At 57.3% G+C, this 24,749-nt stretch overlaps 1 protein-coding gene and 2 long non-coding RNA genes across 4 annotated transcripts; 2 read left to right on the forward strand and 1 right to left on the reverse strand.

Annotated features, from left to right (window-relative positions):
* Window positions 778–17,139, reverse strand: LOC102161477. 2 transcript variants are annotated; one of them, XR_002335540.1, is made up of 4 exons: window positions 16,550–17,139; window positions 11,793–11,852; window positions 3,229–3,378; window positions 778–2,816 (listed from the first exon to the last, which is right to left on the reverse strand). It is a non-coding gene; the product is annotated as an uncharacterized LOC102161477 (long non-coding RNA). The 2 variants fall into 2 exon arrangements; XR_002335539.1 differs by lacking the exon at window positions 778–2,816 and having other exon boundaries at window positions 3,051–3,378.
* On the forward strand, window positions 8,853–11,664 carry LOC106504810. The gene is made up of 2 exons (XR_001298623.2): window positions 8,853–10,595; window positions 11,376–11,664. It is a non-coding gene; the product is annotated as an uncharacterized LOC106504810 (long non-coding RNA).
* Window positions 12,755–24,301, forward strand: SERPINH1 (serpin family H member 1). Its single transcript, NM_001244132.1, is given in 6 exon segments — window positions 12,755–12,909; window positions 17,146–17,807; window positions 19,205–19,303; window positions 19,404–19,495; window positions 19,498–19,635; window positions 23,283–24,301. Coding segments are annotated over 5 exon segments (1,257 nt in total). The 5' UTR covers window positions 12,755–12,909; window positions 17,146–17,182; the 3' UTR covers window positions 23,586–24,301.

Genomic DNA, 24,749 nt, shown 5'->3' on the forward strand with positions numbered 1-24,749 from the left:
ACAACAGCCAAGACACGGAAGCCACCTAAATATCCACCGACAGATGACTGGATAAAGAGATGTGGTATACACGTGCAGTGTACTCAGCCTTAAAAAAGAACAAGATAGGAGTTCCTACTGTGGCACAGCATGTTAAGGATCTGGTGCTGTCTCCGTGGTGGCGTGGGGAGCTGTTGAGGCGTGGGTTTGACTCCCAGTCTGGGTTAAGGATTCAACGTGGCCGCAGCTGTGGTGTAGGCTGCAGCTGCAGCTTGGATCCCATCCCTGGCCCCGGAACAGGGATGGAGCTAGAATTCTCCTACTAAGTGAAGTCCGTCAGAAAGAGAAAGACAAATACCCTATAGCATCACATGTGGAATCTAAACGATGGCATGAATGAACCTACGTATGAAACAAAAACAGGCTCAGGGACTTAGAGGATGGGCTTGTGGTTGCCACGGAGCAGGCGACGGAGGGCAGGACGGGGAGTGTGGGGTTAGCAGATGCAGACTAGTACATACGGAAGAGATAAACAAGAAGGCCCTACTGTACAGCACAGGGAACTGTATTCAATACCTGAGATAAGTCATGACGGAAAAGCATATACAGAAGAATGTGTATATTTAACTACAGATGCGATAAAAAAATAAATAAAATCAAAATAAAATAAAGAATGTGCATATATACATATAACTGACTCACTTTACAGCAGAAATGAACAATATTGTAACTCACCTATACTTCAATAAAACAAGGACCCCCCCCCCCCGCTAAAAGAACCCAGATTTCTGGGCTCCACCCCCAGGGTTTCTGACCCATAGGTCTACAGCACAGCCCAAGAATTTCATTTCTAACAAATACCAAGGTGATGCTGATGCTGTTGGTCCGGGGGCCACATCCTGAGAAACACTGTTCAAGGGTCCATTACCCTAGTGAAGCCCAGGAATAGGACCCAAAAAGTGCAGTAATCCCAAATGACCACCAGAGGGTAGAGGTGCCCACTAGTTGGGCCTCAGGCGGGGCCCACTGGCGTGGGGCTGAGGCTACAGCTCTGCTGAGCATTTGCTCTGTGCCTGACCAAGTCCAGGGCCCTGGCTGGGATGAAAGCAGGGGCCAGACTCAGGGCCTGCCCTGAGCAGCTCAGGGTCTGGCTAGGAAGACAGTGGTGCTAACGGGCAATTATAATCGGTGCAGAGGTTGTGGGAAGCAGAGTGGGGCAGGGAGGTTGCAGAGCCCAGAAAAGGCTGGGGGTAGCGAGGCAGGCTTCCTGGAGGAACCTGCAGCTTGAACCAGGAGTAGGAGTCACCACGTGGAGCGAAGAGGAGGAAGGGCGTTCTGCAGACAGGGATCCTCAAGTGCAAGGGCGCGCAGGCTGGGAAATGTCAGGGCAGGGAAGAGACTTAGTGGGTGAATATACCGGGTGAGGCTGGCAGGGTCTTGGCTGGGTCCTGAGGGTCTCAGGAGCCCAGAGGGTGTTCGAGTGATCCCCCAGTAACGGTGTGGAGGAGGAAAGGTGAGAGGCAGGGAAGCTGGTGAGGCGGTAGTGCCATGGTCCAGGGAAGAGGTGACCAGATGAAGCCAGAACGGCAACAGTCTCATTCATTCACCCGACCACTGACCGCACTCCTTCATCAAACAACTTCTTTGATCCAAGCCCTGCGCTGGGGACTGGGACATGGGAGCCTTCTTGGAGAGCTTAACATATAATGGGAAAGGCCACCAACCAACTGCCCATGGCACAGTTCGCCAGCCGGTGACAGCTGTGTTCCCTGAGGAGTCAGTACAAGGGCCACTAGGAAGCCAAAGGGCAGGGCCTGGGCAGAGGTGGGGGTGGGCGGCATCTCCCAGGAGAGCCCCTGACCTGGGCACCCTGACCTAGCAGGCACAGATGCCTCATTCAGCCAGACCCTGGCGCCCTCCCCACCGCAGCCCAGAGCTAACAATACGGCCATTGAAGGCGGCTGCCACGGCTAGAGGTCCAGCCTTTCCTGCCCCCATCCTCCCTCAGCCACACAAGCCTGGCCTGCAGAGGGGAAGAAAGAGCAGGATTATACGCAGGTACCAGGGGCTAGGCCCACCCCTCGCCCAGAGTCAGTCTGGTCCCCAGCTCTAGGTGGGCACGCGGGCTGGCACCGTCCTCAAACACCCAGGGCGCTTGTTCTTCTAAGCGAGTCAAGGGTCAGCAGCTAGAAGCAAGGGGAGGGAGGAGGTGACCTCAGGTGCCCCTGGGATGCTCTCCAGGGGCCGTCCTGGCTGCTCCGGTCCTAGCGCACACCACGTTCACGCACAGAGGTGAGATGGGCTGTGGATGACTGGGTTGAAATCGAGCCGCTTGGAGCACTGGTCTCTAGCCGTGTGGCCTTCTTGCTGTTCTGAGAACATGCCCAGCTCCTTCCAGCCTCGGGCCTTTGCATACGTGTCCTCTGTGGGGTGCTCCCCCCCCCCCCACAGGTTTTCACAGGCTGGGCTTCCTTGGTGGGCAGAAGAGCAGCTCCCAAAGACATCCAGGTGCCAGCCCCTGCAGGTGTCACCTTATATGGCACAGGGGACTTTGGGATGTGATTAAATGTGTGACTCTTGTGATAAGGAGACTGATTAGCTGGTGGCCTAAGGCACCACAAGCACCTCTATAAGAGGGAGGAGGGGAGGGGGGCCAGAGAAAGAGAGGGGATGACAGAAGCAGAGGTCAGAGAGAGGCGCAGCTACGAGGCTGCCACGCTGCTGGCCTTGAGGGCGGAGGAAGGAGCCTTGAGTCAGGGAGGGCAGGCGGCCTTCAGAAACGGGAAAGGCAAGGAACGCAGCTCTGATGACCCACTGTAGCCTTCTGACATCCGGAACTATAAGAGGATAAACTTTTATTGTTCTAAGGAACCAAGTTTATGGTGCTCTGTTTTGTTTGGTTTTTCTTTGGGGGGGGGGTCTTTTCAGGGCCGAACCTGTAGCACATGGAGGTTCCCAGGCTAGGGGTTAAATCAGAGCTGCAGCCGCTGGCCTACACCACAGCCACAGCAACGCGGGATCCGAGCCGCATCTGCGACCTACACTGCAGCTCAAGGCAACACTGGATCCTTACTCCACTGAGCGAGGCCAGGGATCGAACCTGAGCTGCCATGGATCCTAGTCGGGTCTGTTACAGCTGAGCCAGAGCAGGCACGCCTGGCGATTTGTTACAGCAACAGTCCCTGCCACCCCGAAGGCATCTCCCCACCTTCAACCACGTGCTTTTGTTTCCTGCAGCACTCGCCTTACCTGGAATGATCACAGCCCTTTCTGAGTGTGTGGCCTGTCTCCTCCAGCCGCCGTGAGGCTCCTGGAGAGCAAAGGCCTTGCTTTGTTCCCTCCTGTGTCTCTGCCCCCAGGACAGCGCCTGGAACGTAGTGGGTCCTCCATGAATACTGGCTGCATGAAAGGAGGAAGAAATAAAAGGCTTAATATGATCCCTCACCCGTGCACACTGAGGGGGAGAGAAGCTGTGGCAGGCAGGGGGTGCTCTCAGGCTACGAGCAGGCAGAAGGGGGTCGAGGGTGCTTTGAGGATGGAAGGAAAGGCATGGGGGCAGGGGAGCCAACCGCTGGGTGCCTTCCGGAGCTGCAGGGGCACCTAACTTGGAACTTATGAACCTTCCAGCGCACAGAGCTCTCTGGTTTCAAACCCAGCATCCTTTTTTTTGGTGTCCCTCAACCTAGAGGACAGGCTGTTGAAAGGAACCATTGTTCTCACTTGGCAGCGTGGGCACTGATGCTCTGGACAGTGACCTGAAGCCATCCAGGTGCGTCTCCGCCAAGGGCCATGGGATCTGGAAGCTCAGGGCACCCCTGTTCCCCAAGCCTTCCCCGGGCACCATAGGCCAGTTCCACTAGCCGTGCAGGCTTCCAGCTGCCGGACAGCCCTTCTGGCCGTCTGCCTGGGACGCCCTTCCTCCTTCTCTCAGGGCTGCGTCCAGGGGAGGCGAGTGAGGCCGTCACTCTGGGTGCAAGGTGAAAGAGGTACCCCAAACCTCAGTGATCAAAAGAAACCACCTTTCCTGTAATTGCTGGGGATCAAACCCTCATTCCTGCCGCTGCAGAGGCACCATGGATCCCACTGTCACAGCAGGAACTCCTCATACAATATTTTGTAAAAATCAATGTTAATGCAAAAAAAAAAAAAAAAAATCCATGGACAAAAAAATCAAAATTTGAAACAATTTTTTTTTTTTTTTTTTTGGTCTTTTGGCTCCAGCTTCATCATGGCCTGGCAAGGTACTATTTTACTGTTCTTGTCCAGGACTACATGAATGGAGCCCCTTCCTCAAAAATTATTCTGAATTTCAAGATGGCAACACTAGAACTCCCAACCAAGTGGGCCGCCCTGTCCGGCTACACAGGTGGCAGGTGCGTGAATGTGGTCCTGAGCCTGCCTTTATTTAAAAGGTTGATGTTTTGTTCATCATCAATTTTTTTACATTAACTTTGATTTTTAAAAAAATATTGCATGAAACGAGTTCCCGTTGTGGCTCAGTGGTAACAACCGACTAGTATCCATGAGGATGCGGGTTTGATCCCTGGCTTCGCTCAGTGGGTCGGGAATCCAGCATTGCCGTGAGCTGTGGTGTAGGTCGCCGATGCAGCTTGGATCTGGTGACTGTGGCATAGGCTGGCCACTGTAGGCCCGACGATTTGACTCCTAGTCTGGGAATCTCTGTATGCCACAAGGGTGACCCTAAAAAAATTACACACAAACAGCTCCACTCCACGCTGTGCTGCCCCACCCATGGCCTGTCGCTGACCCATCACCCACTGCACAAGCCAAGCTCCACCTCTGAACCAGGCCCTGTGCTGGGCAGCTCCTAGCCTTGCGACTCAAGATCTTGCTCCTATGACCAGGCTTGTCTAAATTTGCAGCTGAGACCCTTTTTGACACTCAGCCCCACCGCTGCTCGTCTTCCAAGACTGGGCCCCTGTGGGAGGGAGCTGGTGGAAGCTCTCCATGGGCTCCTGGGCTCCTGCCTACGCCAATCCCTTTAAAGTGCCAACTGTGTCCTGAGACTCCATCAGGCCTGGCCGCCACATGCCAGATCCCCCTTCTTCATAGCCCTGACACGGGGGCCTGGGCAGGGTTAATGAAGAACAGAGCTGTTGTTACAGCACCCACAATTTGGACGACTCCGAGCTCTGGGCACGTGATGCCAGTGTGAGCCTCCCCGGCTGGCCACAGCAGACAGAACGCTGGATCCTGAGCAAGGGTACCTGGCTTCGAATCCAGGCTCTATCACTCCTGAGCTGTTGGAGGCTCAGATTCCTGCAGACTGAGAATTAAAATGCGGGCCTCACGGAGGGTTATATGAGTTAGCAGAGACTGCAAGAGCTCCCTGCGCAAAGCGGGCATCAATCATGCTAGTTCTCTTTCTCCTGTGCCTGGTTTGGGTGCCCAAATCTGTCAGCTGTGCCCCCAGTGACCCCCTTCCTCCTCCAGCTCCCAACCTCTGAGTTCTTTTTCATTTTACATGTCCCAGGGAAAGAGATGGGGAAACTGAGGCTCAGAGGGATCGGGGACTCGTCCAAAGCCACCTATGGTGTCAGAGGCTGAGCACAGGCTGGAACCCTGACTTTCAGCCTGGGCTCTGCAGGTGTCTGGCTCCTCGGCTCCCAGCTCCCCATCTGGCCTTCAGAACTGAGGACAGATGTGCAGGCAGCATCTGCAGGGCCCCTCCCCCACCTCACGCCCCGCACAGAGCCCAGGGCTCTGGGTGCTTCCATGAAAGGCGTGTTTCCCTCCTGAGTCAGAGCAGACCCGGAGCAGACAGCTCCAGCTGCCCTGAGAGCCAGCCCCCCTCCCCTCTGGAACCTCTGGGCAGCGGCCAGCACAGCTGCATCCTCTCAGCAGGGCCTGCAATGATAGGCCCACGTTGCATCAGCTCGGCCTGTCCCTGCGCCGGCTCCTGCCTGCCAGCCAATGGGGCCCGGCCGAGTGTACAGATCCCGGCTCAGACCCACCCCACCCGCCACGGAATCACCACGCGGCCTGGTCCTCCCTGAGCTTTCTCAGCGAGGGAGGAGGGGACGCAAGGCACCGTGTCTACCTCCCGTCCAGCACGGCCTCCCTCTGCCCCCCACCCTGCTAGCGGCCCTGCCAGCTCCTCCTAGGTCCTCTCTCCTAGAGGCGGCAGGGGTCCCCCTCCGCCTGGCATGGCTCGTTTCTCCCCAGCCTGCACTCTTCTCGCCCTCCGAGCCTGGACCCACCACACCGTCCTTTGCATCCATCACTCTCCTGGGCCATGGCTCCCAGACTGTCCTCTCCAGCCTGGCCGCCTCTCCTGAGCCAGGCTCATGGAGGCTCTGGCCTCCTGGACGGCTCAAGGCTCCAGACGACAAAGTTCGCCACATTCCTCTAGAGTCTCCATCCCAGAGAGGGGACCGTTTACCCAGGCCAGACCCCAGAGGCTCCTCCTTCTCCCTGGCCCTCCATGCCCCAGTCCACTGCTGGGCCTCTTAGCCCCCGGCCCCCACCTGGGTCCAGGCACCAGCCTCTGCTCTGGGTGGTGACAGCTCTCTGGCCCACCTCAGTCACACTCCACTCAGCAGACACAGAACTCCTGTAAAAACACCAACGTGGGAGTTCCCGCTGTGGCTTAGTGGAAATAAACCCAACTAGTATCCACGAGGATGCAGGTTCGATCCCTGGCCTCGCTCAGTGGGTTAAGGATCCCATGTTGCCATGAGCTGGGGTGTAGGTTGCAGACGCGGCTCGGATCCTGGGTTGCTGTGGATGTGGTATATATAGGCCAGCAGCTACAGCTCCAATTCGACCCCTAGCCTGGAAAGTTCCATATGCCGCGGGTGCGGCCCTTAAAAGAAAAGAGAAAAAAACAGAAAACCAAAACAACATGATCTTGCCACTTCCCTGCTTTCAGGAGCAGCCCCCAGGCTCCTGAGGCCCAGCCGGGCCATTTTCTGCAGCTTAGCCCACACATACTCTTGTCCCCTCGCGTGCTGATCTTTGTCTGGACTCTTGTGCCTGTGCTGGCTGGTTCCCATGAAATCCTGTCACAATCCAGCTCATTTCAGCCCGAGGCCTAAAAGCCTGAGGTGGCGGAAAATGCCGGGCCTGGCCAGATGGGCTCCAGCCCCAGCCTCCCCGTCTCCCCAGAGCTGCTGCAGTGAAGGCCTGAACCCCAGCCCTATCATGGTCTGTGCTTCCCCAGCCCCTAATCAGACGTGGCCCTGAGGTTTGATCTCCCACTGGACGCTGCTTTTCTGTTTACTTTACTGATGGTTAAAAGCTGATTATAATAGTAACACACACTCTTGAAAAAATGCAGAGCTGCAAATTTCCATCCCCAAAGATATTAAACACATCCAAAGTATTAAACCATTTAAAGTATTTCCTTCTGGCCTTTTTCTAGGAAAATATGCGTATGTCTCTATATTTTTATTTATTTATTTGGCCTTTTTAGGGCCACACCTGAGGCATATGGAGGGTCCCAGGTTAGGGGTCCAATCGGAGCTACAGCTGCCAGCCTACATCACAGCCACAGCAACACCAGATCCGAGCCATGTCCATGACCTATACCACAGCTCATGGCAATGCCAGATCCTTAATCCACTGAGGGAGGCCAGGGATGGAACCTGCAACCTCATGGTTCCTAGTCGGATCTGTTTCCCCTGCACCACGATGGGAACTCCATGGGCTCCTTTCTGAGTGTCAGAGATGCTAGGCAGGGAGGGCAGCCCTGCGGCCGGTCTGGGCATCACTGTTGTTACAGCTGTCACTGTCACGGGGGTGGAACGTAGGGGGAACAGAAGAGGAGCTGGGCGCTGGGCATGGGGACGGATAGAGAGGCAACAGAGGAAGGGAAAGGCAAGGTGGCATTGAACAGCCATCCGACTGCCCCACCAGCCTGCCAGGCCTGGCCATCTCCAAGGGCTGCCAGAGGAGGCCTAGGAGAGGGAGGCTGGCAGAAGGAAGGGAGCTCCCCGTCCATCCAAAATAAACGTGCTTCCCTCTCCCCAAAGCCGAGCTTCCTGAAGAGGGCCCTCCCTTGCTCTGGCCACAAGAAGGTCAAAGACGGCTGTGCCCAGGAGCACCAAGGACCTACACCCACACATGGGCATGCCTGGTGCAAGGGGACGAGGGCCACAAAGGGACCTGGACTTTCTCCAGGGGCCACTGGGAGTCATGGAAGGGTTTTGAGCTGGTGCAACAGATGGAGCCTTGGGCTGGAGTCAGGACCTCCGTCCTGTGTCTACTCCTGGCTCATCTCATGTCCCAGCAGGAACCACATCCTTGCCTTACTGGGTTTGGGGAAACTCACACGCCGTAGATGCTCAAGAAATACCTGCAGGTTTGGGGGTGAAGGCCAGGGTGAATGTCGGCAGGGAGCGGGATGGCAAGGAGAAGCCACGCCTCCACATCTGACAACTGGAAACGAAGCCCAGAGAGGGCAAGTGACCTCCCAAGGCGGCACGGCTAATAAGGGGCAAAGAGAAGAGAGTGGAATCTCTGCTGGGGCTGTGCCCCTCCCCCTCCCGAGCTGAGCCTGTGCCTGCGGGGACAGGTACCTCTCAGGCTTGTGTCCCACATGTGGGACATGCGTGTGGCTAGAGTTACACAGTCTGCCTGTACGTGGACTGCATGAAGGGGCCGCAGTGGGTGGGTGGCACACGTGCGGACGCAGTGTCATGTGTCATTGGGCCTGTGTCTCTGGCTGTCCACTCGGGCACGTGGGTGAAGGCACTGGGAGGACTGGGGTGGGGGTGGGGCCTGCTGGGGGGGAGGGGGGAGTCAAGTGTCTGTCCCTCTCCCCTCCCCGCCTCCAACGTGGCAGCTCCCAGGATGGCCCTTTGGGTCAGAAGGCCCCACGCTCCATGAGAGAAAATCAGAGATTGCGGAAACTCCGTTTCCCTGACTCATGCTTGGGGCTGCGAGCACATTCTTGGCTCCTAGACAGCATCTCCAAGGAGAGCTGCCAGCGCTGGGGCGGCCCTGGCTTCTCACAGAGGCCCCGGCCTTTCTCAGCCACAGTCTTATCCTGTGTAGAAAGAAAGCGGTGACACTTCCTTCCAATTAACGTCCTGCAAGGAAAAGTGACCTATGGGCTAGGGGGCCTGGCACAGGACCTGGTCACAGCAAAGAGCTTCACGAATGTCATTTCCCCGTCCCCTCCCTCCCGGCCCTGTCCCCAGCATCTTCTGTAGACACGGTCAAATCCCAGATCTAACTACAACTCTGCCGGACGCCCTCAAACAGGCTGCTGAGCCTCCCGGGACCGCAGTTTCCTCCCGTTTAAAACGGAGACATTCGGACTTCACCTGAAAGTATTAACTACGGTAACAGGAATGTGCAGGGCATTTAACAGGACAGTTTTGGGCCGAGGATTCTACAGGGTGAGGAGGGCCTGAATCTTGCCATGGGGGATAAAGAGGATGCCTGGCAGAACTGGGCCTGCCTGCTTGGCTGGGTTGGACGTGCTGTGTGACCTTGGGCAAGTTCCTGCCCCTCTCTGGGCCTCAGTTTTCCTCTCTGCACAGTGTGGATGCAGCTGGACTCCGCGGGTTTTCTGTTTCCCGCGGTTTCTAGCTCTCTGGACCTAGAGGATCTCCAGCTGAGCCTCTGTCGGGGGTGGGAGGCGGCAGCGGCGGGGGTTGGGCAGGAGGGGCTCGCTGGGAGCTGAGGCTGGAGGAGTCCTGAGGTGCTGGAGCGTTTCTTTGTGTTTTAGACTTTCCTCCCTCCACAAACAGTGCTTCTTCCAGAAAGTGCAGCCTGGATGTGTGGGGGAAGGGCTGCTGTCAGCGGGGCCTGGGCTGGGCTCAGAGCTAAGAATACTGTGGCAAAGGCTCTTAAAACTTTTTTTTTGCTGATCTTGGGAAATTTAAAGGAGCCGTTGCCTTTTTTCCTCAGGGAGGTGGCGGGGAGGCTGTGTTTGGGGTCCAGCAGACTCAGGCGGCCACTTGCCATCACTCCCTCGCTGGCTCGCCTCTTCTGGGAAACCTCTGCCCATCCCAAATCTCCAAGGACATGCAGTGACAACCCAGGGTGATGACACAGAAGAGGCCTCGGACCCAGTCTGAGCTGGAGGAGCGGTCTGGTGAGGCGGCAGAGGGTCTCCAGGCCCGGCCCCCTCCCTGGGCCTCAGCTTCCCTGTGTGCAAATGGAGGGCTCTGGAACTTTCGACCCTGACCTTCAAGGATTCTGAGTGTATCTACAGGTGAGCCTCAGTTTACCCTTCCCCCTAGGCGGTCACTGAGTCGTGACTCAGCAGAGACTCCAAACGCTCGGCTGAGGCCTCAGAGACTAAGCAACAGAAGAGTGTGCAAGGAAGGCGACCTCTGCGGGATTTTGACACACGGACCTGCTGGGAGCCAAGGTGAACCTCTCCTTCAACCCACCGGCTTTGACGGACCTTTAGCTGACTGGCCAATTACCACCTGAGGGCCCGGCTGGGGGGAGGCCTGGGACCTGGCACCTTCCTTGGGTAGCTCGGACGTCTCCTTAAAAGCGATACACAAATGAGGCAGGACAAGTACATGAAAACCAGGAAACTGACCAAAGAGATGCACCGCCCTGAGGCGGAAAGATTTTGTCAACGATCAGACCAGACAGATCCTAAGTAAGGATACTGGGCACCTCTGAGGGAGGTGAGCTCCCCGGTTCCTGGGGGGCGGGAGGGGCTGGGGTGTTTGCCTTTTTGGGGTACTGCAGGGATGACTTCTGCCTGGGGCCACAGGCAGGAATCCGTGATCTCTGAGATGCCTTGTAGCCCAATACTGTTGTTCTAAGATTGAGATTCAACATTCTAAGATTCCTTAGATGAATTCAGAGATCCCGTAGGGATATCATATAGGAGGACGATCACCTTAAGATCTAAGTAATCTCTGATTCTTTTCTTTCTTTCTTTCTTTTTTTTGTCTTTTTTGCTATTTCTTGGGCTGCTCCTGCGGCATATGGAGGTTCCCAGGCTAGGGGTCGAATTAGAGCTGTAGCCACCGGCCTATGCCAGAGCCACAGCAACGCTGGATCCGAGCCGCGTCTGCAACCTACACCACAGCTCACGGCAACGCCAGATCGTTAACCCACTGAGCAAGGGCAGGGACCGAACCTGCAACCTCATGGTTCCTAGTCGGATTCATTAACCACTGCGCCACGACGGGAACTCCTCTTTCTTTCTTTTAAGGGCCATACTCGAGGCATATGGAAGTTCTAGGCTAGGGGTTGAATTGGAGCTACAGCTCCTGGCCTACGCCAGAGCCACAGCAATGCGGGATCCGAGCCGCGTCTGCAACCTACACCACAGCTCATGGCAACGCTGGACCCTTAACCCACTAAGCGAGGCCAGGGATTGAACCTGTGTCCTCATGGATGCTAGCAGAGTTCCTTACCACTGAGCCACAACAGCAACTCCAATCTCTGATTCTTAGACCCTGATTAGAAGAATCTAAAGCTCTTGGGATCTAAGATTTCCCACAGTCCCTGAAATCGGACTTCGAACGTCAGCAGCCTAAGACTGAGTAGTCAGTCACCTTCGCCACCAGGCTGGGGGGGCCAGAAAGGGCCAGCCAGCCCCTCAACTCCGCTGCCAGGGTCCCAGATGATTCATCTGCTGGGTGCTGGGTTTCATTTGCTTCCTCAGATCCAGAGATGCACCCGGAAGAAAGAAGATCCTCAGCACAGTTTGTTGATTGAATAAATGAGCAAAGTGCCTTTTTACGCTGTCCCTTCTTCTTTGAATTGGGCCTACTGGTCAGCTATCATTTCACAGTAAAGCTCTGGGGAAGAAAGGGGATGAAAGAACCTTCTGCCTTCCTGAGTTCCCTACTGAGATGGCACATACGCACCTCATATGGTCCATCCTAAGAGCAGGGACTTTGTCCTGTTCTTGGCTGTGTCCTCAGGACCTAGAACAGAAATGAATACCCCAGCTTAGCTCAGAGCTCCAGAGGCTATCAGCTGTGGGAGGGTGCGGCAGGAGGAGTTGATAGGGAGACCTGGAGCCTTCGGGAGGGGACCAGGCAGGGAGGGGGAAGACCAAGGAGACAGACAGATAGGAAACAAAGAATGACCTTTCACAAAGGAACTGGGCCCAGAAAAGGAAAGTAACTTCCTTAGGGTCACACAGCATATGACTTAGTGGACCCCTCCAGGCCCATCCACATCACCCAGAGTTCCCGAGGTGTCTCCAGGACTTTCCTGGGGGAGGGTCAAGTCCTGGGACTGGCCTGGCCACTCAAGGCAGTCACTGAGGCAGAGCGCCAAGGAGCTCAGGACAAACTGCAGGTGGAGCTGGGTCCTGCCTCCCAACCTCCAGCCTTCCAGCCTGAGCTGGGGCCCTGACGAGGACGAGGACGGGGTGCCTAGGGAGAGCCAATTAAGTCTCAGGTGGAAAATGGGGAAATGGAGCCACTTGGAGGCAGAGGCCTTGCAGGGAAAGGGGTGCTGGAAGGAGAGGTGCCATCAGGAGTGAGTGGCTTGTGCAAAGAACCTTGGAGTGTATCAGACACCTTGCAGGGAGCTGGACCTTAGAGCCCCGTGTCCCCTCCAGCTCAGCGGTCCAAATTCCCACTAGGGTGTGGAGTCTCAGTTGGGTTGAAGGATGCCCCCGCAGAGGGCATCTAGGGGGTCTCAGGCACCCAGCACCTAAGGTGGGGGCTCCCCGTGCGCCGCCACCCTGTCCGATGAGGGGGGCAGTAGGACCCAGGGGCGGGGAGGCTGCCTGCAGAGGGAGGGGGCGGGAGCCGGGACGTTTGGGGGAGGTCTTTGGCTTTTTTTGGCGGAGCCGGGGCGCCCTCCGGAAGCTTTTCCAACTTTCCAGAAGTTTCTCGGGACGGGAGGGAGGTGGGGTGGGGGAACGCCATATATAGATCTGGACGGCGGGGGCGCGGTGGAGAGTGGAATCCATTCTCGGCTCGAGTGTGACACTGTGACTGTGTCCCGGCGCCCACCCAGCCCGGCCAGGTGAGGGCGGGGGCGGGTGGGGCGGGAGCGGCGGGGGTCTGGGGGTGCTCAAGGGAGTGAGAGGGGCAAGCGGCCTCCAGGAGGTTTTAGGAGCCAACCCAGAGCCCGCAGAGGGGAGTCTCTGGCACTCTGGGGGCCGCTGGAGGGTTCGGGATAGGGACTTAGGGACTGCGGGGGCGGCTGGATGGCGATGGCGGAGCGAGCCTGAGGCCGGAGCCGGGAGCGGAGATGGGCGATGGGAGCGGGCCGGGGAATCAGGGCCCTCAGACGATCCGGGAAAAGTGCAGGCTTCCCCAGAAGTGTGGGCCGGGTGGTGAGGGCAGAGGGGAAGCAGGGGGGCAGGGAGCCAGGATGCTGAGGACCAAGGAGGGTGGCGATGGGTCTGGAGCCCCTTCCAGCTGGGACAGGGAGGCCAGGCCCGCTTTGCCATTGGGGTGCCTCCAGTTGCGGGGTTGAGGCCCGGGGCCAGTGGCCCCACCTCCTCACAGGCTTGCTGCGGGACATCTGAGCCTCCTGGTGGGGAGGTGGAAAGGCGCTAAAACAGCCTTGACTTCTGGGGGAGGGCCCTGGCTCTTGGGGTCCCCAGGGTTTGGGAGGCTTCACCAGGGGCAGCTCCATGTCTCATCAGCAGCCTGCTGATGGTTAGGTGATGGCAAATAGAGGAGGGACGTGGCTGCCACCAGTCCATCCCCCCCCTTCCCTCCAAAAAGAGGGTGAGGAGCCAGCCAGGTCTGCACCCCACCATAGAACGGGGCTGGGAGCTGCCTAAAAGGCTTTAGGAGTCAGCCACCCTAATTCTGTCCACTGCCACCTGGTTCCTGGAGTAACTTCAGGGTTAAGGCTCCTTCCAGAGACCAGATTCCCTGCCCCCACTTAGGGACATTCCTGAGGCGGCTGGAGTGGGGGGAAGAAGAAGAATGAAACCACTTCCAGCGCCGCCAGAAGGCCCGGCCCCTCCTCTTCCCACGTTTCCGGCTGGTCCCTCTGGTCTGCAGGGCCCGGATGGAGCCCAAGGACAATCAGGGGGCTCTGGTTCCCCTAAGTCTCTGGCTGTGACCACACCCTCTGGTCCTCGGCCGGCGGTTCCTCTGCCCATCCCCCCTTCCTGAGGCCTCCCGGTCTCCTCCTTGTGTCTTGGTCCCTGGGAAGCCCAGCAGAAGCTTTTGTTGTTTTTTTTTTTTAACTGGCTGTGGAACAGGACACAGCCTCCAGCCCTCGGCAGGGGCTCTGGGGGGGGGGGGGTGCTTCCAGGAGGAAGGAAGGAGGCCTGACCCCCACTGATCCCTGTGGGACGGCAGGTGGCCCCGTGCCCACCCTGGCTCCATTTCTCCCACTGTGTGATGAGGGGGCCCACCTCTGACATTGACCTTGTAGCTCTGGGACTGGTTCAGTGCTCCCTTGGCCAGGGGCAGTGTAGACAGGTCCGTCTACAGGGCTGGGTCTTCTAGTCGGTTCCTCACCACCCCAGCTCTGCCCTATCCCATCCTTCTTCACTCTTCTGTTTTCTTTCAGAATGAAAAAGGCAGGCCTTGGCCTCCCCCTGAGACAGTTGCAAGGTACCTGAGTCCCCCTCAAGTGTTGGAGCCCCTCTCTGGGGGCCCCTGTAGCATCTATTCCCTTCCCTCTTACTTATAAAAATCTGGACCCCAGTCTCGACTGGGTCTGGCCAGCCCTCAGCCCTGTGACTGTGTACTTTTCTCTGTGGGTCTGTAACTCAGCTAACCTTGGCCTAAGGGCTGGGATTTCCCTGTGGCAGGGCCGGGCTGGGCTGGGCTGCGGGAGGCTGGCTGGCTTGCAGTGACTTGCCTTCCTCTGTTGTTCCTGCGGCTGAGTTAACAGGGCAGCCCTCCTCCAGAGCTGCACACTGGCCTGCAGAGATGGAGCTTGCTGGCTCGAAGCTAGGGCCTGGGAGTTTCTGGGGCACCCCCTCTGACCCGAACCTAGGCTTCCTGCTCCTAGGCTGAAAGCCCCCTTCTGTAGGCAGGAGGCGAGCCTTCAGTTGCCAGCCTGCCACGTCACCCAGAGCAGGAGCAGCACAGGAGCGCAGCTGTGTGGCCACCCGAGGAATCCCAAACTAGTCATTTGGAGCTTTTCTGAAAGGCCTCTCCCAGTCCCTTGGAGGTTCTGTTGGCTGGGGGTGGGGGCTGTCAAGACAGTGCCTGCCACGTGGCAAGGCCGGGAGCTGGGCTCCTAGGCTTTTCTCTAGAGGGTGCGGTGGCCTCTGCAGACGTCTAAGCTCTGGCATCAGATGTCTGGACTAAAGGCGTCCTTTGAATAGGACAACCATATGCCTGTCGAACTGGCATGATAATTAGTAGTGTCCCATTTTACTCTCTGAAGTGTCCTTGTTTGTACAATAATGACATGGCTACTCTGCCTTTAGCTCCGGGCCTGGTGGGGAAGGAGCCAGGGCTGGAACAAGGCCGCTGGGCCCTGAGATAGCCCCTTGCCAATCCACTTGAGGGTAAAACTGTCTTACTTCTGCCGTCTATACTCTAGGCTACAGACCTCTTTGGTACTCCTCCCCAGGTGGCTCTGGGCCTCAGTGGCCTTCGGTCCTCCGGCTCCTGTCCCCTCAGCTTCTCCCTTGCACCGCACCTCCACCGGGGTGGCAGCCCAGAGAGGCGGACCTGCCTGAGTCCACGGGACGCCTGCAGCGGTAGAGGCCTCCCAGCAAGCCAGTGCTCCCCCAGGCAGGCCCACGTCCTGAGGGTGGTCCGTCCGTCAGGATTCTGAGTTGTCTGTCTTCTTGAGGGCCACAGGATGGGACCTGCCAGAGCATCGGGATCCCAGCTTCCTGCACCCCTTCCCTCTGCCCTGTCGTCTCCTCCTCCATCCCGCTGCCTGAAGGCGAGGCGGAGATGCCCTGCCAGCGGAGGAGTGTGGAAAGAAGTCCACGTGGACAGACTGTCCTGATGGAGGGCCCCAGAGAGGGGAGAGGGGATGTCCTGGGGGCCACTGCTACTGCTGTGTTCTGGGGAGAACGGAGGGCCGTCCGGAAGCCATGCAGCAGATGGCCTGTGTGGGACCTGTCAGATGGGAGGACAGGATGGAAGCCGAGGTGGCTCCAGCTTCCTGGGAGACTAAACACACACCTGGCCGCCGCCTCTGGTGAAGGGGAGGGGGTGTCGCTGTTCCTTTGAGCTGGGACTTACCCCCTCCCCCAGCATCCTTCCTCTCAGGAAACCTCCCCTCCTCCAACCGGCTTTTGTCCTGGGGATTCTGCATCCTCTCCAGGAACTGTGGGCAGAGGGGCGGGCAAATCCCGGCCAAGAGCCAAGACAGAAGCCTGCGGCATGGAGACCTAGACTCTCACAACTTGGAGGAGGGGCCCTGAGGCTCAGAGAGGGGTGGACACACACAGGCACACAGACAAACTCAAGGTCACCCTCGGGGCAGCAGAGTAGAGGTAGAGCCTCTGGGCCGCCCTCTTTTAATGTGTGAACCAACTGGTGACTCATTAACATACCAGGGAAGAATGGAAGGCCTGGGGGGAGGCGCAGGCCTGTACATCCTCCCACAGAACTTTCTTTGTTCCCAGGACCTTCTTTGTTCAGAGATTTGTGCAGACCCTCTGCCCATCCACCCCGTTTTTTCCCACTGGAAAAGGGCCCCAGGGCTGTATGCGAGAAGAGCTTACCTTACATGCCTGGCCAGGGGGCACTGCCCCTGCGTTCTGCTCACTCAGGAATGGCTGAGGCCTGCTGTGTGCGAGGCATGCAGAGGGAAGTCAGACGGGCCAGGTGTCTTGCTCTCCTGGAGGTCACAGACTAGTTAGGATGGATGCAATACACAAACGCCTAAGTCTACGCGCTAAGTTCAGTGCAAGAAATCAATAGGGCCCAGGTGGTGACCTGCCAGGAACCCCATTTTGGGTAGGGAGTCAAAGAAGGCCTCTGAGGATCCCTGTTTAAGGATCTGGCACTTGTGCTTCAGATCCCAGCATTGTTGTGGCTGGTGTAGGCTGGCAGCTGCCGCTGATTTGACCCTTAACCAGGGAACTTCCATATGCTGCAGGTGCGGCCCTAAAAAAAAGGAAAAATGAAGGCCTTTGAGAGATTGGGCAGACAGAGACCCCCAACCTGGGCACTCCTGAGTTAGGTTTGGGTTCCCCTGAGCTCTGGGCACACTTGCACCCATCTCCAGGGGACCTGGTGGCGGCCAGAAGGCTGGGGATGGTTGCTGGGGAGGAACGACTAGGGCTTCAGGGCCGCCCCCTCTCTACTGCCCTCCCAGGTCCTCCGTGGTGCTCCGAGCCCGCCTCCCAGCCGCCATGCGTGCCCTCCTGCTCCTCAGCACCTTCTGCCTCCTGGCCAGGGCCCTGGCCGCCGCCGAGGTGAAGAAACCCGCCGCCGCAGCAGCCCCCGGCACCGCGGAGAAGCTGAGCCCCAAGGCAGCCACGCTAGCTGAGCGCAGCGCTGGCCTGGCCTTCAGCCTGTACCAGGCCATGGCCAAGGACCAGGCGGTGGAGAACATCCTGCTGTCGCCTGTGGTGGTGGCCTCGTCGCTGGGGCTCGTGTCGCTGGGCGGCAAGGCGGCCACAGCGTCGCAGGCCAAGGCGGTGCTGAGCGCCGAGCAGCTGCGCGACGAGGAGGTGCACGCGGGCCTGGGCGAGCTGCTGCGCTCGCTCAGCAACAGCACCGCGCGCAACGTGACCTGGAAGCTGGGCAGCCGCCTGTACGGGCCCAGCTCGGTGAGCTTCGCCGAGGACTTCGTGCGCAGCAGCAAGCAGCACTACAACTGTGAGCACTCCAAGATCAACTTCCGCGACAAGCGCAGCGCCCTGCAGTCCATCAACGAGTGGGCGGCGCAGACCACCGACGGCAAGCTGCCCGAGGTCACCAAAGACGTGGAGCGCACGGACGGCGCGCTGCTGGTCAACGCCATGTTTTTCAAGCGTGAGCGCCGAGAGGCGGGGCCGCGGAGGGGCGGGGCGGCGGGGGCGGGGCCTCTTCTCCCCGGTGCCCCGCCCCCTGGCAAGTCCGATCTCTGTTCCTGTGCCAGGCTGCTCTTTCAGGCCGCCTTACCAACCCGTGCCTGCAGGGGAGGCACTGTGACTGAACTCATGGGAGAAACTAGGTTCAGAGAGGCGTAGCCTTGTGTCCAAAAGGCTGGGACAGAGAGGCCAGCCCAGCTGAAGGATAGGCTCCTACCGCGTTTCATTACTTCAAAGGGCTGGTGCTTGTCTTAGAATCAAATTCAGGAGTTCCGTCGTGGCGCAGTGGTTAACGAATCCGACTAGGAACCATGAGGTGCAGGTTCGGTCCTGCCTTGCTCAGTGGGTAACGATCCGGCGTTGCGTGAGCTGTGCTGTAGGTTGCAGATGCGGCTCGGATCCGCATTGCTGTGGCTCTGGCGTAGGCCGGTGGCTACAGCTCGATTCAACCCTAGCCTGGGAACTCCATATGCGCGGAAGCGGCCCAAGAGATAGCAACAACAACAAAAAAGACAAAGACAAAAAAAAAAAAAAAAAAAAGAATCAAATTCAGTAAGCAGTTCTGCCTCAGTGATGAGCTAGAGAGGGGCCCAACACCTGTGATCCTGCCCAATCCTCAAAGCGCCTTTGCGGGCAGGTGGTGGTGTTTCCATTTCAAAGGCGAGGAAACGAGGCTCAGGAGGAGCAGAGCCCGGGCTTAGGTCCAGGTGCATCTTGAATTGATTCACTTTGGGCTTAATGCATATTTTTGAGTTCCCGCGTGGGCAGTAGCACTGTTCCTCTCATGGCATGCTGTGACAATGAGGTGAGCCCTCTTTTACAAGTCAGGGGATCCAGGTAGGAGGAGTGAACGGTCATGTAGCCTGTTGGTGGCTGAGGCCAAATGTGAACTCAGGTCTAGATGTGACCTAAGACAGAGCTCAAGTCACCATCACCTATGCACGGTTTTTGGGGGTCATATTTTTGGCCACAGAGAGGACTTGCAGTTGAGAATTTAGGGGGGTTTTGGGCCACTCACTGCCCGGGGCACAGACATCAGTTAGCAGGTGGGCTGGGGAGTCCAGGTCAGCACACGTTGCCCAAATGTCCAGAGGCCTGACCGGGGTCAGGGCCGAGGTGGGCATGGCGGTGGCTGAGCTGAGGCTCCGCCTTCTGAAGGCCTCTCCTGTCATGTGGAAACTGTAGAGACCCCCGCCCCTACAGCAGGGAACACGGGTGCCCAGAGGGGAGGCGGACTGCAGCCGAGCCCCGAAGACCATTACAGGCCTGTGGCGGGGATACAGCCAGAGTGCGCAGTTGGGGGGCGTGTCTCGGGGAGGGGCCCCTGTTTCTGACCTTGTGCTCTGCTTCCTGCCGCAGCGCACTGGGATGAGCGATTCCACCACAAGATGGTGGACAACCGAGGCTTCATGGTGACCCGTTCCTATACCGTGGGTGTCACTATGATGCACCGGACAGGTAGGTGCCTTGCAGAGTGGGGGGGGGCTCCGAGGGTGCTTGGGGCCTGGCCTGCCCCCATCCCACAGCGTGACCAGTGTCCTCTCTGCTCTCCTCCCAGGCCTCTACAACTACTATGACGACGAGAAGGAGAAGCTGCAAATTGTGGAGATGCCCCTGGCCCACAAGCTCTCCAGCCTCATCATCATCATGCCCATCACGTGGAGCCCCTCGAGCGCCTTGAAAAGCTCCTGACCAAAGAGCAGCTGAAGATCTGGATGGGGAAGATGCAGAAAAAGGCCGTTGCCATTTCCCTGCCCAAGGGTGTGGTGGAAGTGACCCATGACTTGCAGGTGAGAGGTGGCCCAGATCGAGGGCCTGCGGGGCTTGGGGCACCCACTTACCAGCTCAGCAGGTCTGTCCTGAACCCTCTGGGTGTCTAGGCAGTCCTGGGCTCTGCTGCGGGAGGAGGTGCAGGCCCTCCCCTTGGGAAGACGGTCATAACATCAGTAAATAAATAGAATTGAGCACTTGTCCCATGCCAGGCAACGCCAGATCCGAGCAGAGTCTGCGACCTCCACCACAACTCACGGCAATGCCGGATCCTTAACCCACAGAGCAAGGCCAGGGATCGAACCTGCATCCTCGTGGATGCTAGTCAGATTCATTTCCACTGAGCCACGACAGGAACTCCTTCTTAAGCACCTTGTATGTATGAAACTCTTAATGCTCAAAACAACTTGATTAGGTAGGACTGTCAACCTTATCTTACAGATGAGGAAACTGAGGCTCAGAAAGGTTAAGCCACTGATTCAGTCACACAGCCAATAACTCAGACATTTAGCACTAAGCCATGCCCTTAAATTGGTGCTGTATTGCCTCTTGGAGTCTGAAGTGCCTCCAGTTGCAGGCATACCTCGTTTTATTGTGCTTCGCTTTATTGTGTTTTTTACAAAGTGGAGGTTTGTGGCAACCCTGCCTCAACCAAGGCTGCTGGCACTACTTTTCTATCAGCATTTGCTCATTTTGGGTCTCTGTGTCACAGTTTGGTAATTCTTGAAGTATTTCCCTCCACCAGCAAAAAGATTATGACTCTCTGCAGGCTCAGGAGATGCTTAGCATTTTTTAGCAATGCAGTATTTTTAATTAAGGGATGTACATTTTTTTTTTTTAAGACAAAATGTGGTTGCAGGCTTAGTAGACTACATACAGCAGAGTGCAAATGTAACTATTACATGCAGCAAGACCAAAAAATTTGTGTCACTCGCTTCACCGCAACATGCACTCTGGTGGCGGTCTGGAAGCGAATTCGCAATATCTGCGGGGCCATGCCTGTATAGACAGTTCAAACAGGACTGTCCCCCATGCGATAATAAGACTAACACTGGCCTTCAGCTAGGAGTCACTTGGGATGACTGGAAACTTAACCGACCCACTCAAATCATTTTGCCCTCATGACCCCCCTGGGGGGTGGGCAGCGGCTCAAAGAGAAGCAGTGACACTCTCAGGTCACCTTGGCTTAGTCAGTGGTGGAGCTACACTTAGTTCTTTTTTTTTTTTTTTTGTCTTTTTGTCTTTTTAGGGCCACACCCGAGGCATGTAGAGGTTCCCAGGCTAGGGGTCTAATCGGAGGTGTAGCCACCAGCCTACACCACAGCCACAGCAACTCAGGATCCGAGCCGCGTCTTTGACCTACACCACAGCTCATGGCAACGCCGGATCCTTAACCCACTGAGCAAGGGCAGGGATCGAACCCACAACCTCATGGTTCCTAATCGGATTCGTTAACCACTGAACCACAACAGGAACTCCTACACTTAGTTCTCAAGGTAAAAACTCGGGGCCTTTTTGTCAGTCAGGAGAGAGAGGTTTTTACCTCCTCAAGAGGGAAAACGTGCATCTCATTCTTGCCTTGGAGGCCAGAATCGGTTCCTTGGCAGGCAGTCATCTACCGACTTGATTCAGCCTTGCTGCTGAGAGAGTGGAATGAGAGCGCTTGAGATGCGATGGGGCTGAGGCTCTAAGCCGAAGCCGAGGGGAGCTGGCAGGGCCTGTCCTGTGGGCAGCACGGCGGGGTTCCGTGATGTCCTCCTCCTGGGCTTGTCCTGACCCTTCCCCAGCCCCGTCGCCTGCAGCGGCTGTCATCGGACTCTCCTCCCCTTCTTTCTCCCGTGCGTTGCTGGCACCCAGTCCCTGCCAGTCCCCGCATCGAGTTGTGCTGGGAAATACCAAGTGGTGACATGTGCAAAGTCATCGGGACTGGAACAGCTGGGCCTGGATGCCTGTCTGGGCACAGCCCGTGTCTCCGGACCCCAGGTCTCAGGCCCATTTGGCCACGCCGGGGAAGCACACTGCCCTGCAGAAGCCTGGGCCCCGCAGGCTTCTGGTCACTCAGCCCACAGTCCTTTACGCTGCCTCTTCTGCATGGAGAGCCAGGGAGAGCCCTGAACCCTGGCCCGCCCTGAGGGAGCTCTAAGCCACATGGGAGGAACAGACAGGACCTGCCACTGGGACAGGGGCGCTGAGGCCCAGGGAGGCATGGCTCCTGCCTAGAGGGATGGGGAAGGCTTCCTGGAAGACGTGGTGTCCAAAGAGCCCTTTAGAGAGAGGGTAGCCATCGAGATGCCATCGAGGATGCAATTTCAGGGAGTCTGTCAAATGCAGAGCAAGGTGGGACATGCCGAGGGGTGCTGCAAGCAGAGGTTACGTAAAAGAGCTTGTCCTTGGCTTCTGGGGGCTGTGCAGAGCCTGGGAAAAGATATGTGTGTGTGTGTATTTTACGTTTTTACCATGGAAATATATAAACATATATTAAAAATAGATTAATAGAAGGAACCTTCATGGATCCATCACCCAACATCAACCGTCATCATTTTATGACCAGTAAAGATGCATTTATAGGAGTTCCCGCCGTAGCTCAGTGGTTACCGAGCCCGACTGGCATCCATAAGGATGCGGGTTCGATGCCTGGCCTCGCTCAGTGAGATTAGGATGTGACTTTATCATGAGCTGTGGTGTAGCTCACAGATGTGGCTCAGGTCATGCATTGCTGTGGCTGTGGCGCAGGCTGGCAGCTACAGCTCCAATTGAACCCCTAGCCCGGGAACTTCTATATGCTGCAGGTGTGGCCCTAAAAAGTAAAAAAAAAAAAAAAAGAGATTCATTTACACACACATTCCTCCCCCCGATGAGATTATTTTTCAAGCAAATCTCAGACATCATATCATTCTGGAAAGATTTTAAGCCCCAGTCTGATGTGGTCATAGCTGCCCTTAGATCAGTCTTTCTCAAATTCGGGCTTGTCAAGAATTACCTAGAGAGCTAGTTTGAAAAGGTTCCCGGGAGTTCCCGTTGTGGCTCAGTGGTTAATGAATCTGACTAGGAACCATGAGGTTGCGGGTTCAATCCCTGGCCTTGCTCAGTGGGTTAAGGATCCGGCGTTGCCGTGAGCTGTGGTGTAGGTCAAAGACGCGGCTCGGATCCTGCGTTACTGTAGCTCTGGTGTAGGCTGGCAGCTACAGCTCCGATTAGACCCCTAGGCTGGGAACCTCCATATGCCGTGGGAGCGGCCTTAGAAAAGGCAAAAAGACAAAAAAATAGGAAAAGGTTCCCGGGTCCATGCTCGGGGGGCTGTGATTCAGGGGCCCGGGGCGGGAGTCAGGGAAGGTGCATGTCATAGAAGCCCCAGGGGCGCCCGTGCTGGCTGCCCACGCTTTGAGGAGCACAGGTCAAGATTGCTTAGCGGAGCCAGGCATGCATTTTGCCTTTTTCCCCGAGTCTTAGTTTCTTCATCTGTGGGGTGGCGATCAGAAGCTCTTGCAGAGCTGTCAGAGGATTAAGAAAGCAGTGGTTGGATGTGCCCAAGCCATGGCTGGCACACAGAAGGTGCCCGGCGGGGGAGGGTGACCTCTTCTCTGAGAAACGGGGGAGGCTTGGGGGAGGGGGAGGGGCTAGGAGCCTTGCCCACCGTGGCCTCACCAGCCTCCACCCGGTCCTGCAGAAACACCTGGCCGGGCTGGGTCTGACTGAGGCCATCGACAAGAACAAGGCGGACCTGTCTCGCATGTCGGGCAAGAAGGACCTGTACCTGGCCAGCGTGTTCCACGCCACCGCCTTCGAGTGGGACACGGACGGCAACCCCTTCGACCAGGACATCTATGGCCGTGAGGAGCTGCGCAGCCCCAAGCTCTTCTACGCCGACCACCCCTTCATCTTCCTGGTTCGAGACACCCAGAGCGGCTCCCTGCTGTTCATCGGGCGCCTGGTCCGGCCCAAAGGCGACAAGATGAGAGACGAGTTGTAGGGCCCCAGGGTGGGCGCGGGATGCCAGGGGGCAGCAGAAGGCTCCTGAGACACATGGGTGCTATGGGGACGGGGGAGCTGAGGTCCGGCCTTGGCCAGTCCGTGGGGTGGGGGTGGGAAGGCAGAGCGGGTCTCCCGCGTGTCTGAGCAGACCTTCCCCGCCGGAGAGCCTTCTGCTTAGACGCCGGGACCGATGCCATGATGCTGAGCCCAGAGGCCCTGCGTCCCGTGGGAGCTGGGCAGTCGTCGTCCGGCCCTACCCCTCGTCCTGGGATCCGGCCTCGATCAGTGTTCCTATTTATAGCCGGGCGCTTTCTCCTCCGTGAGACGGCATCGAGCTGGGGTTCAGCCAAGCCCTCCTGGGCTGGGCCCCCTCTTCTCCTGACCCTCCCACCACCTCAGCGCCCTCCCCAGCTCTCTCCCAACCTTCTCCCAACTCCCCTCAACTGTAAAACTAGGTGCTGCAGCCCCTGGGACAGGTACCCCCTCAATGGGCCTGACCCGGGGTGGGGGATGTCAAGAAATAGCTCCTGGGTCAGAGGGTGGGGGGCGCGGGGTTTTTGGGCGGACTCTGGTCAGGCATCATGGGCATAAACTTTTTTTTTCCCTTTTATAGATTTTCAAAGATGGGGAGGGAAGGGGGAAAGTGAGCCTTTGTTGCTGTCAAACCAAGAACTTATTTGTACAATTTTTTTTTCAATAAAATGTTTCCAGTGATCTTTTGTCGGAGCCAATTTTCATCAGAAGATGACTGGATCAGAGATTCCCAGGTCATCCTTCCCTGGGGACAAAGGCGCCTCCTGTTAAGCTTCATTTGCTACTAACAGCCCTGGTCAGGCCCTGAAATGCTGGCAGATAATTGCAGATAACGTGCCTCGCAGGCCCATGGTGCGCTGACTCGGGGAATCGCTTTGACTCGGGGCTGCCCTGCGGACGTTGTGGCTGCAGGGCTGGAATGACAGCGCTGGACCTGGAGCCCAGGGCGTCCTTGTCCTGCTCTGCAGGACCCAGGTCCCCGCAAGGCTGTCACTTCCAGCTGACCTCGTCCACATCCAGGGCCAGAGGGCACACGTTCAGGCTGCCTGGCCGGGCAGGACTGTTGGGAGTGAGGGAGGAGTTTGTGGGATCCTTGCTCTGGGCTTGGATTTGGAGCAGGAGAGAAGAA

The sequence above is a fragment of the Sus scrofa genome, chromosome 9 (genome assembly GCF_000003025.6).
Source record: "Sus scrofa isolate TJ Tabasco breed Duroc chromosome 9, Sscrofa11.1, whole genome shotgun sequence".
Classification (NCBI taxonomy): domain Eukaryota; kingdom Metazoa; phylum Chordata; class Mammalia; order Artiodactyla; family Suidae; genus Sus; species Sus scrofa.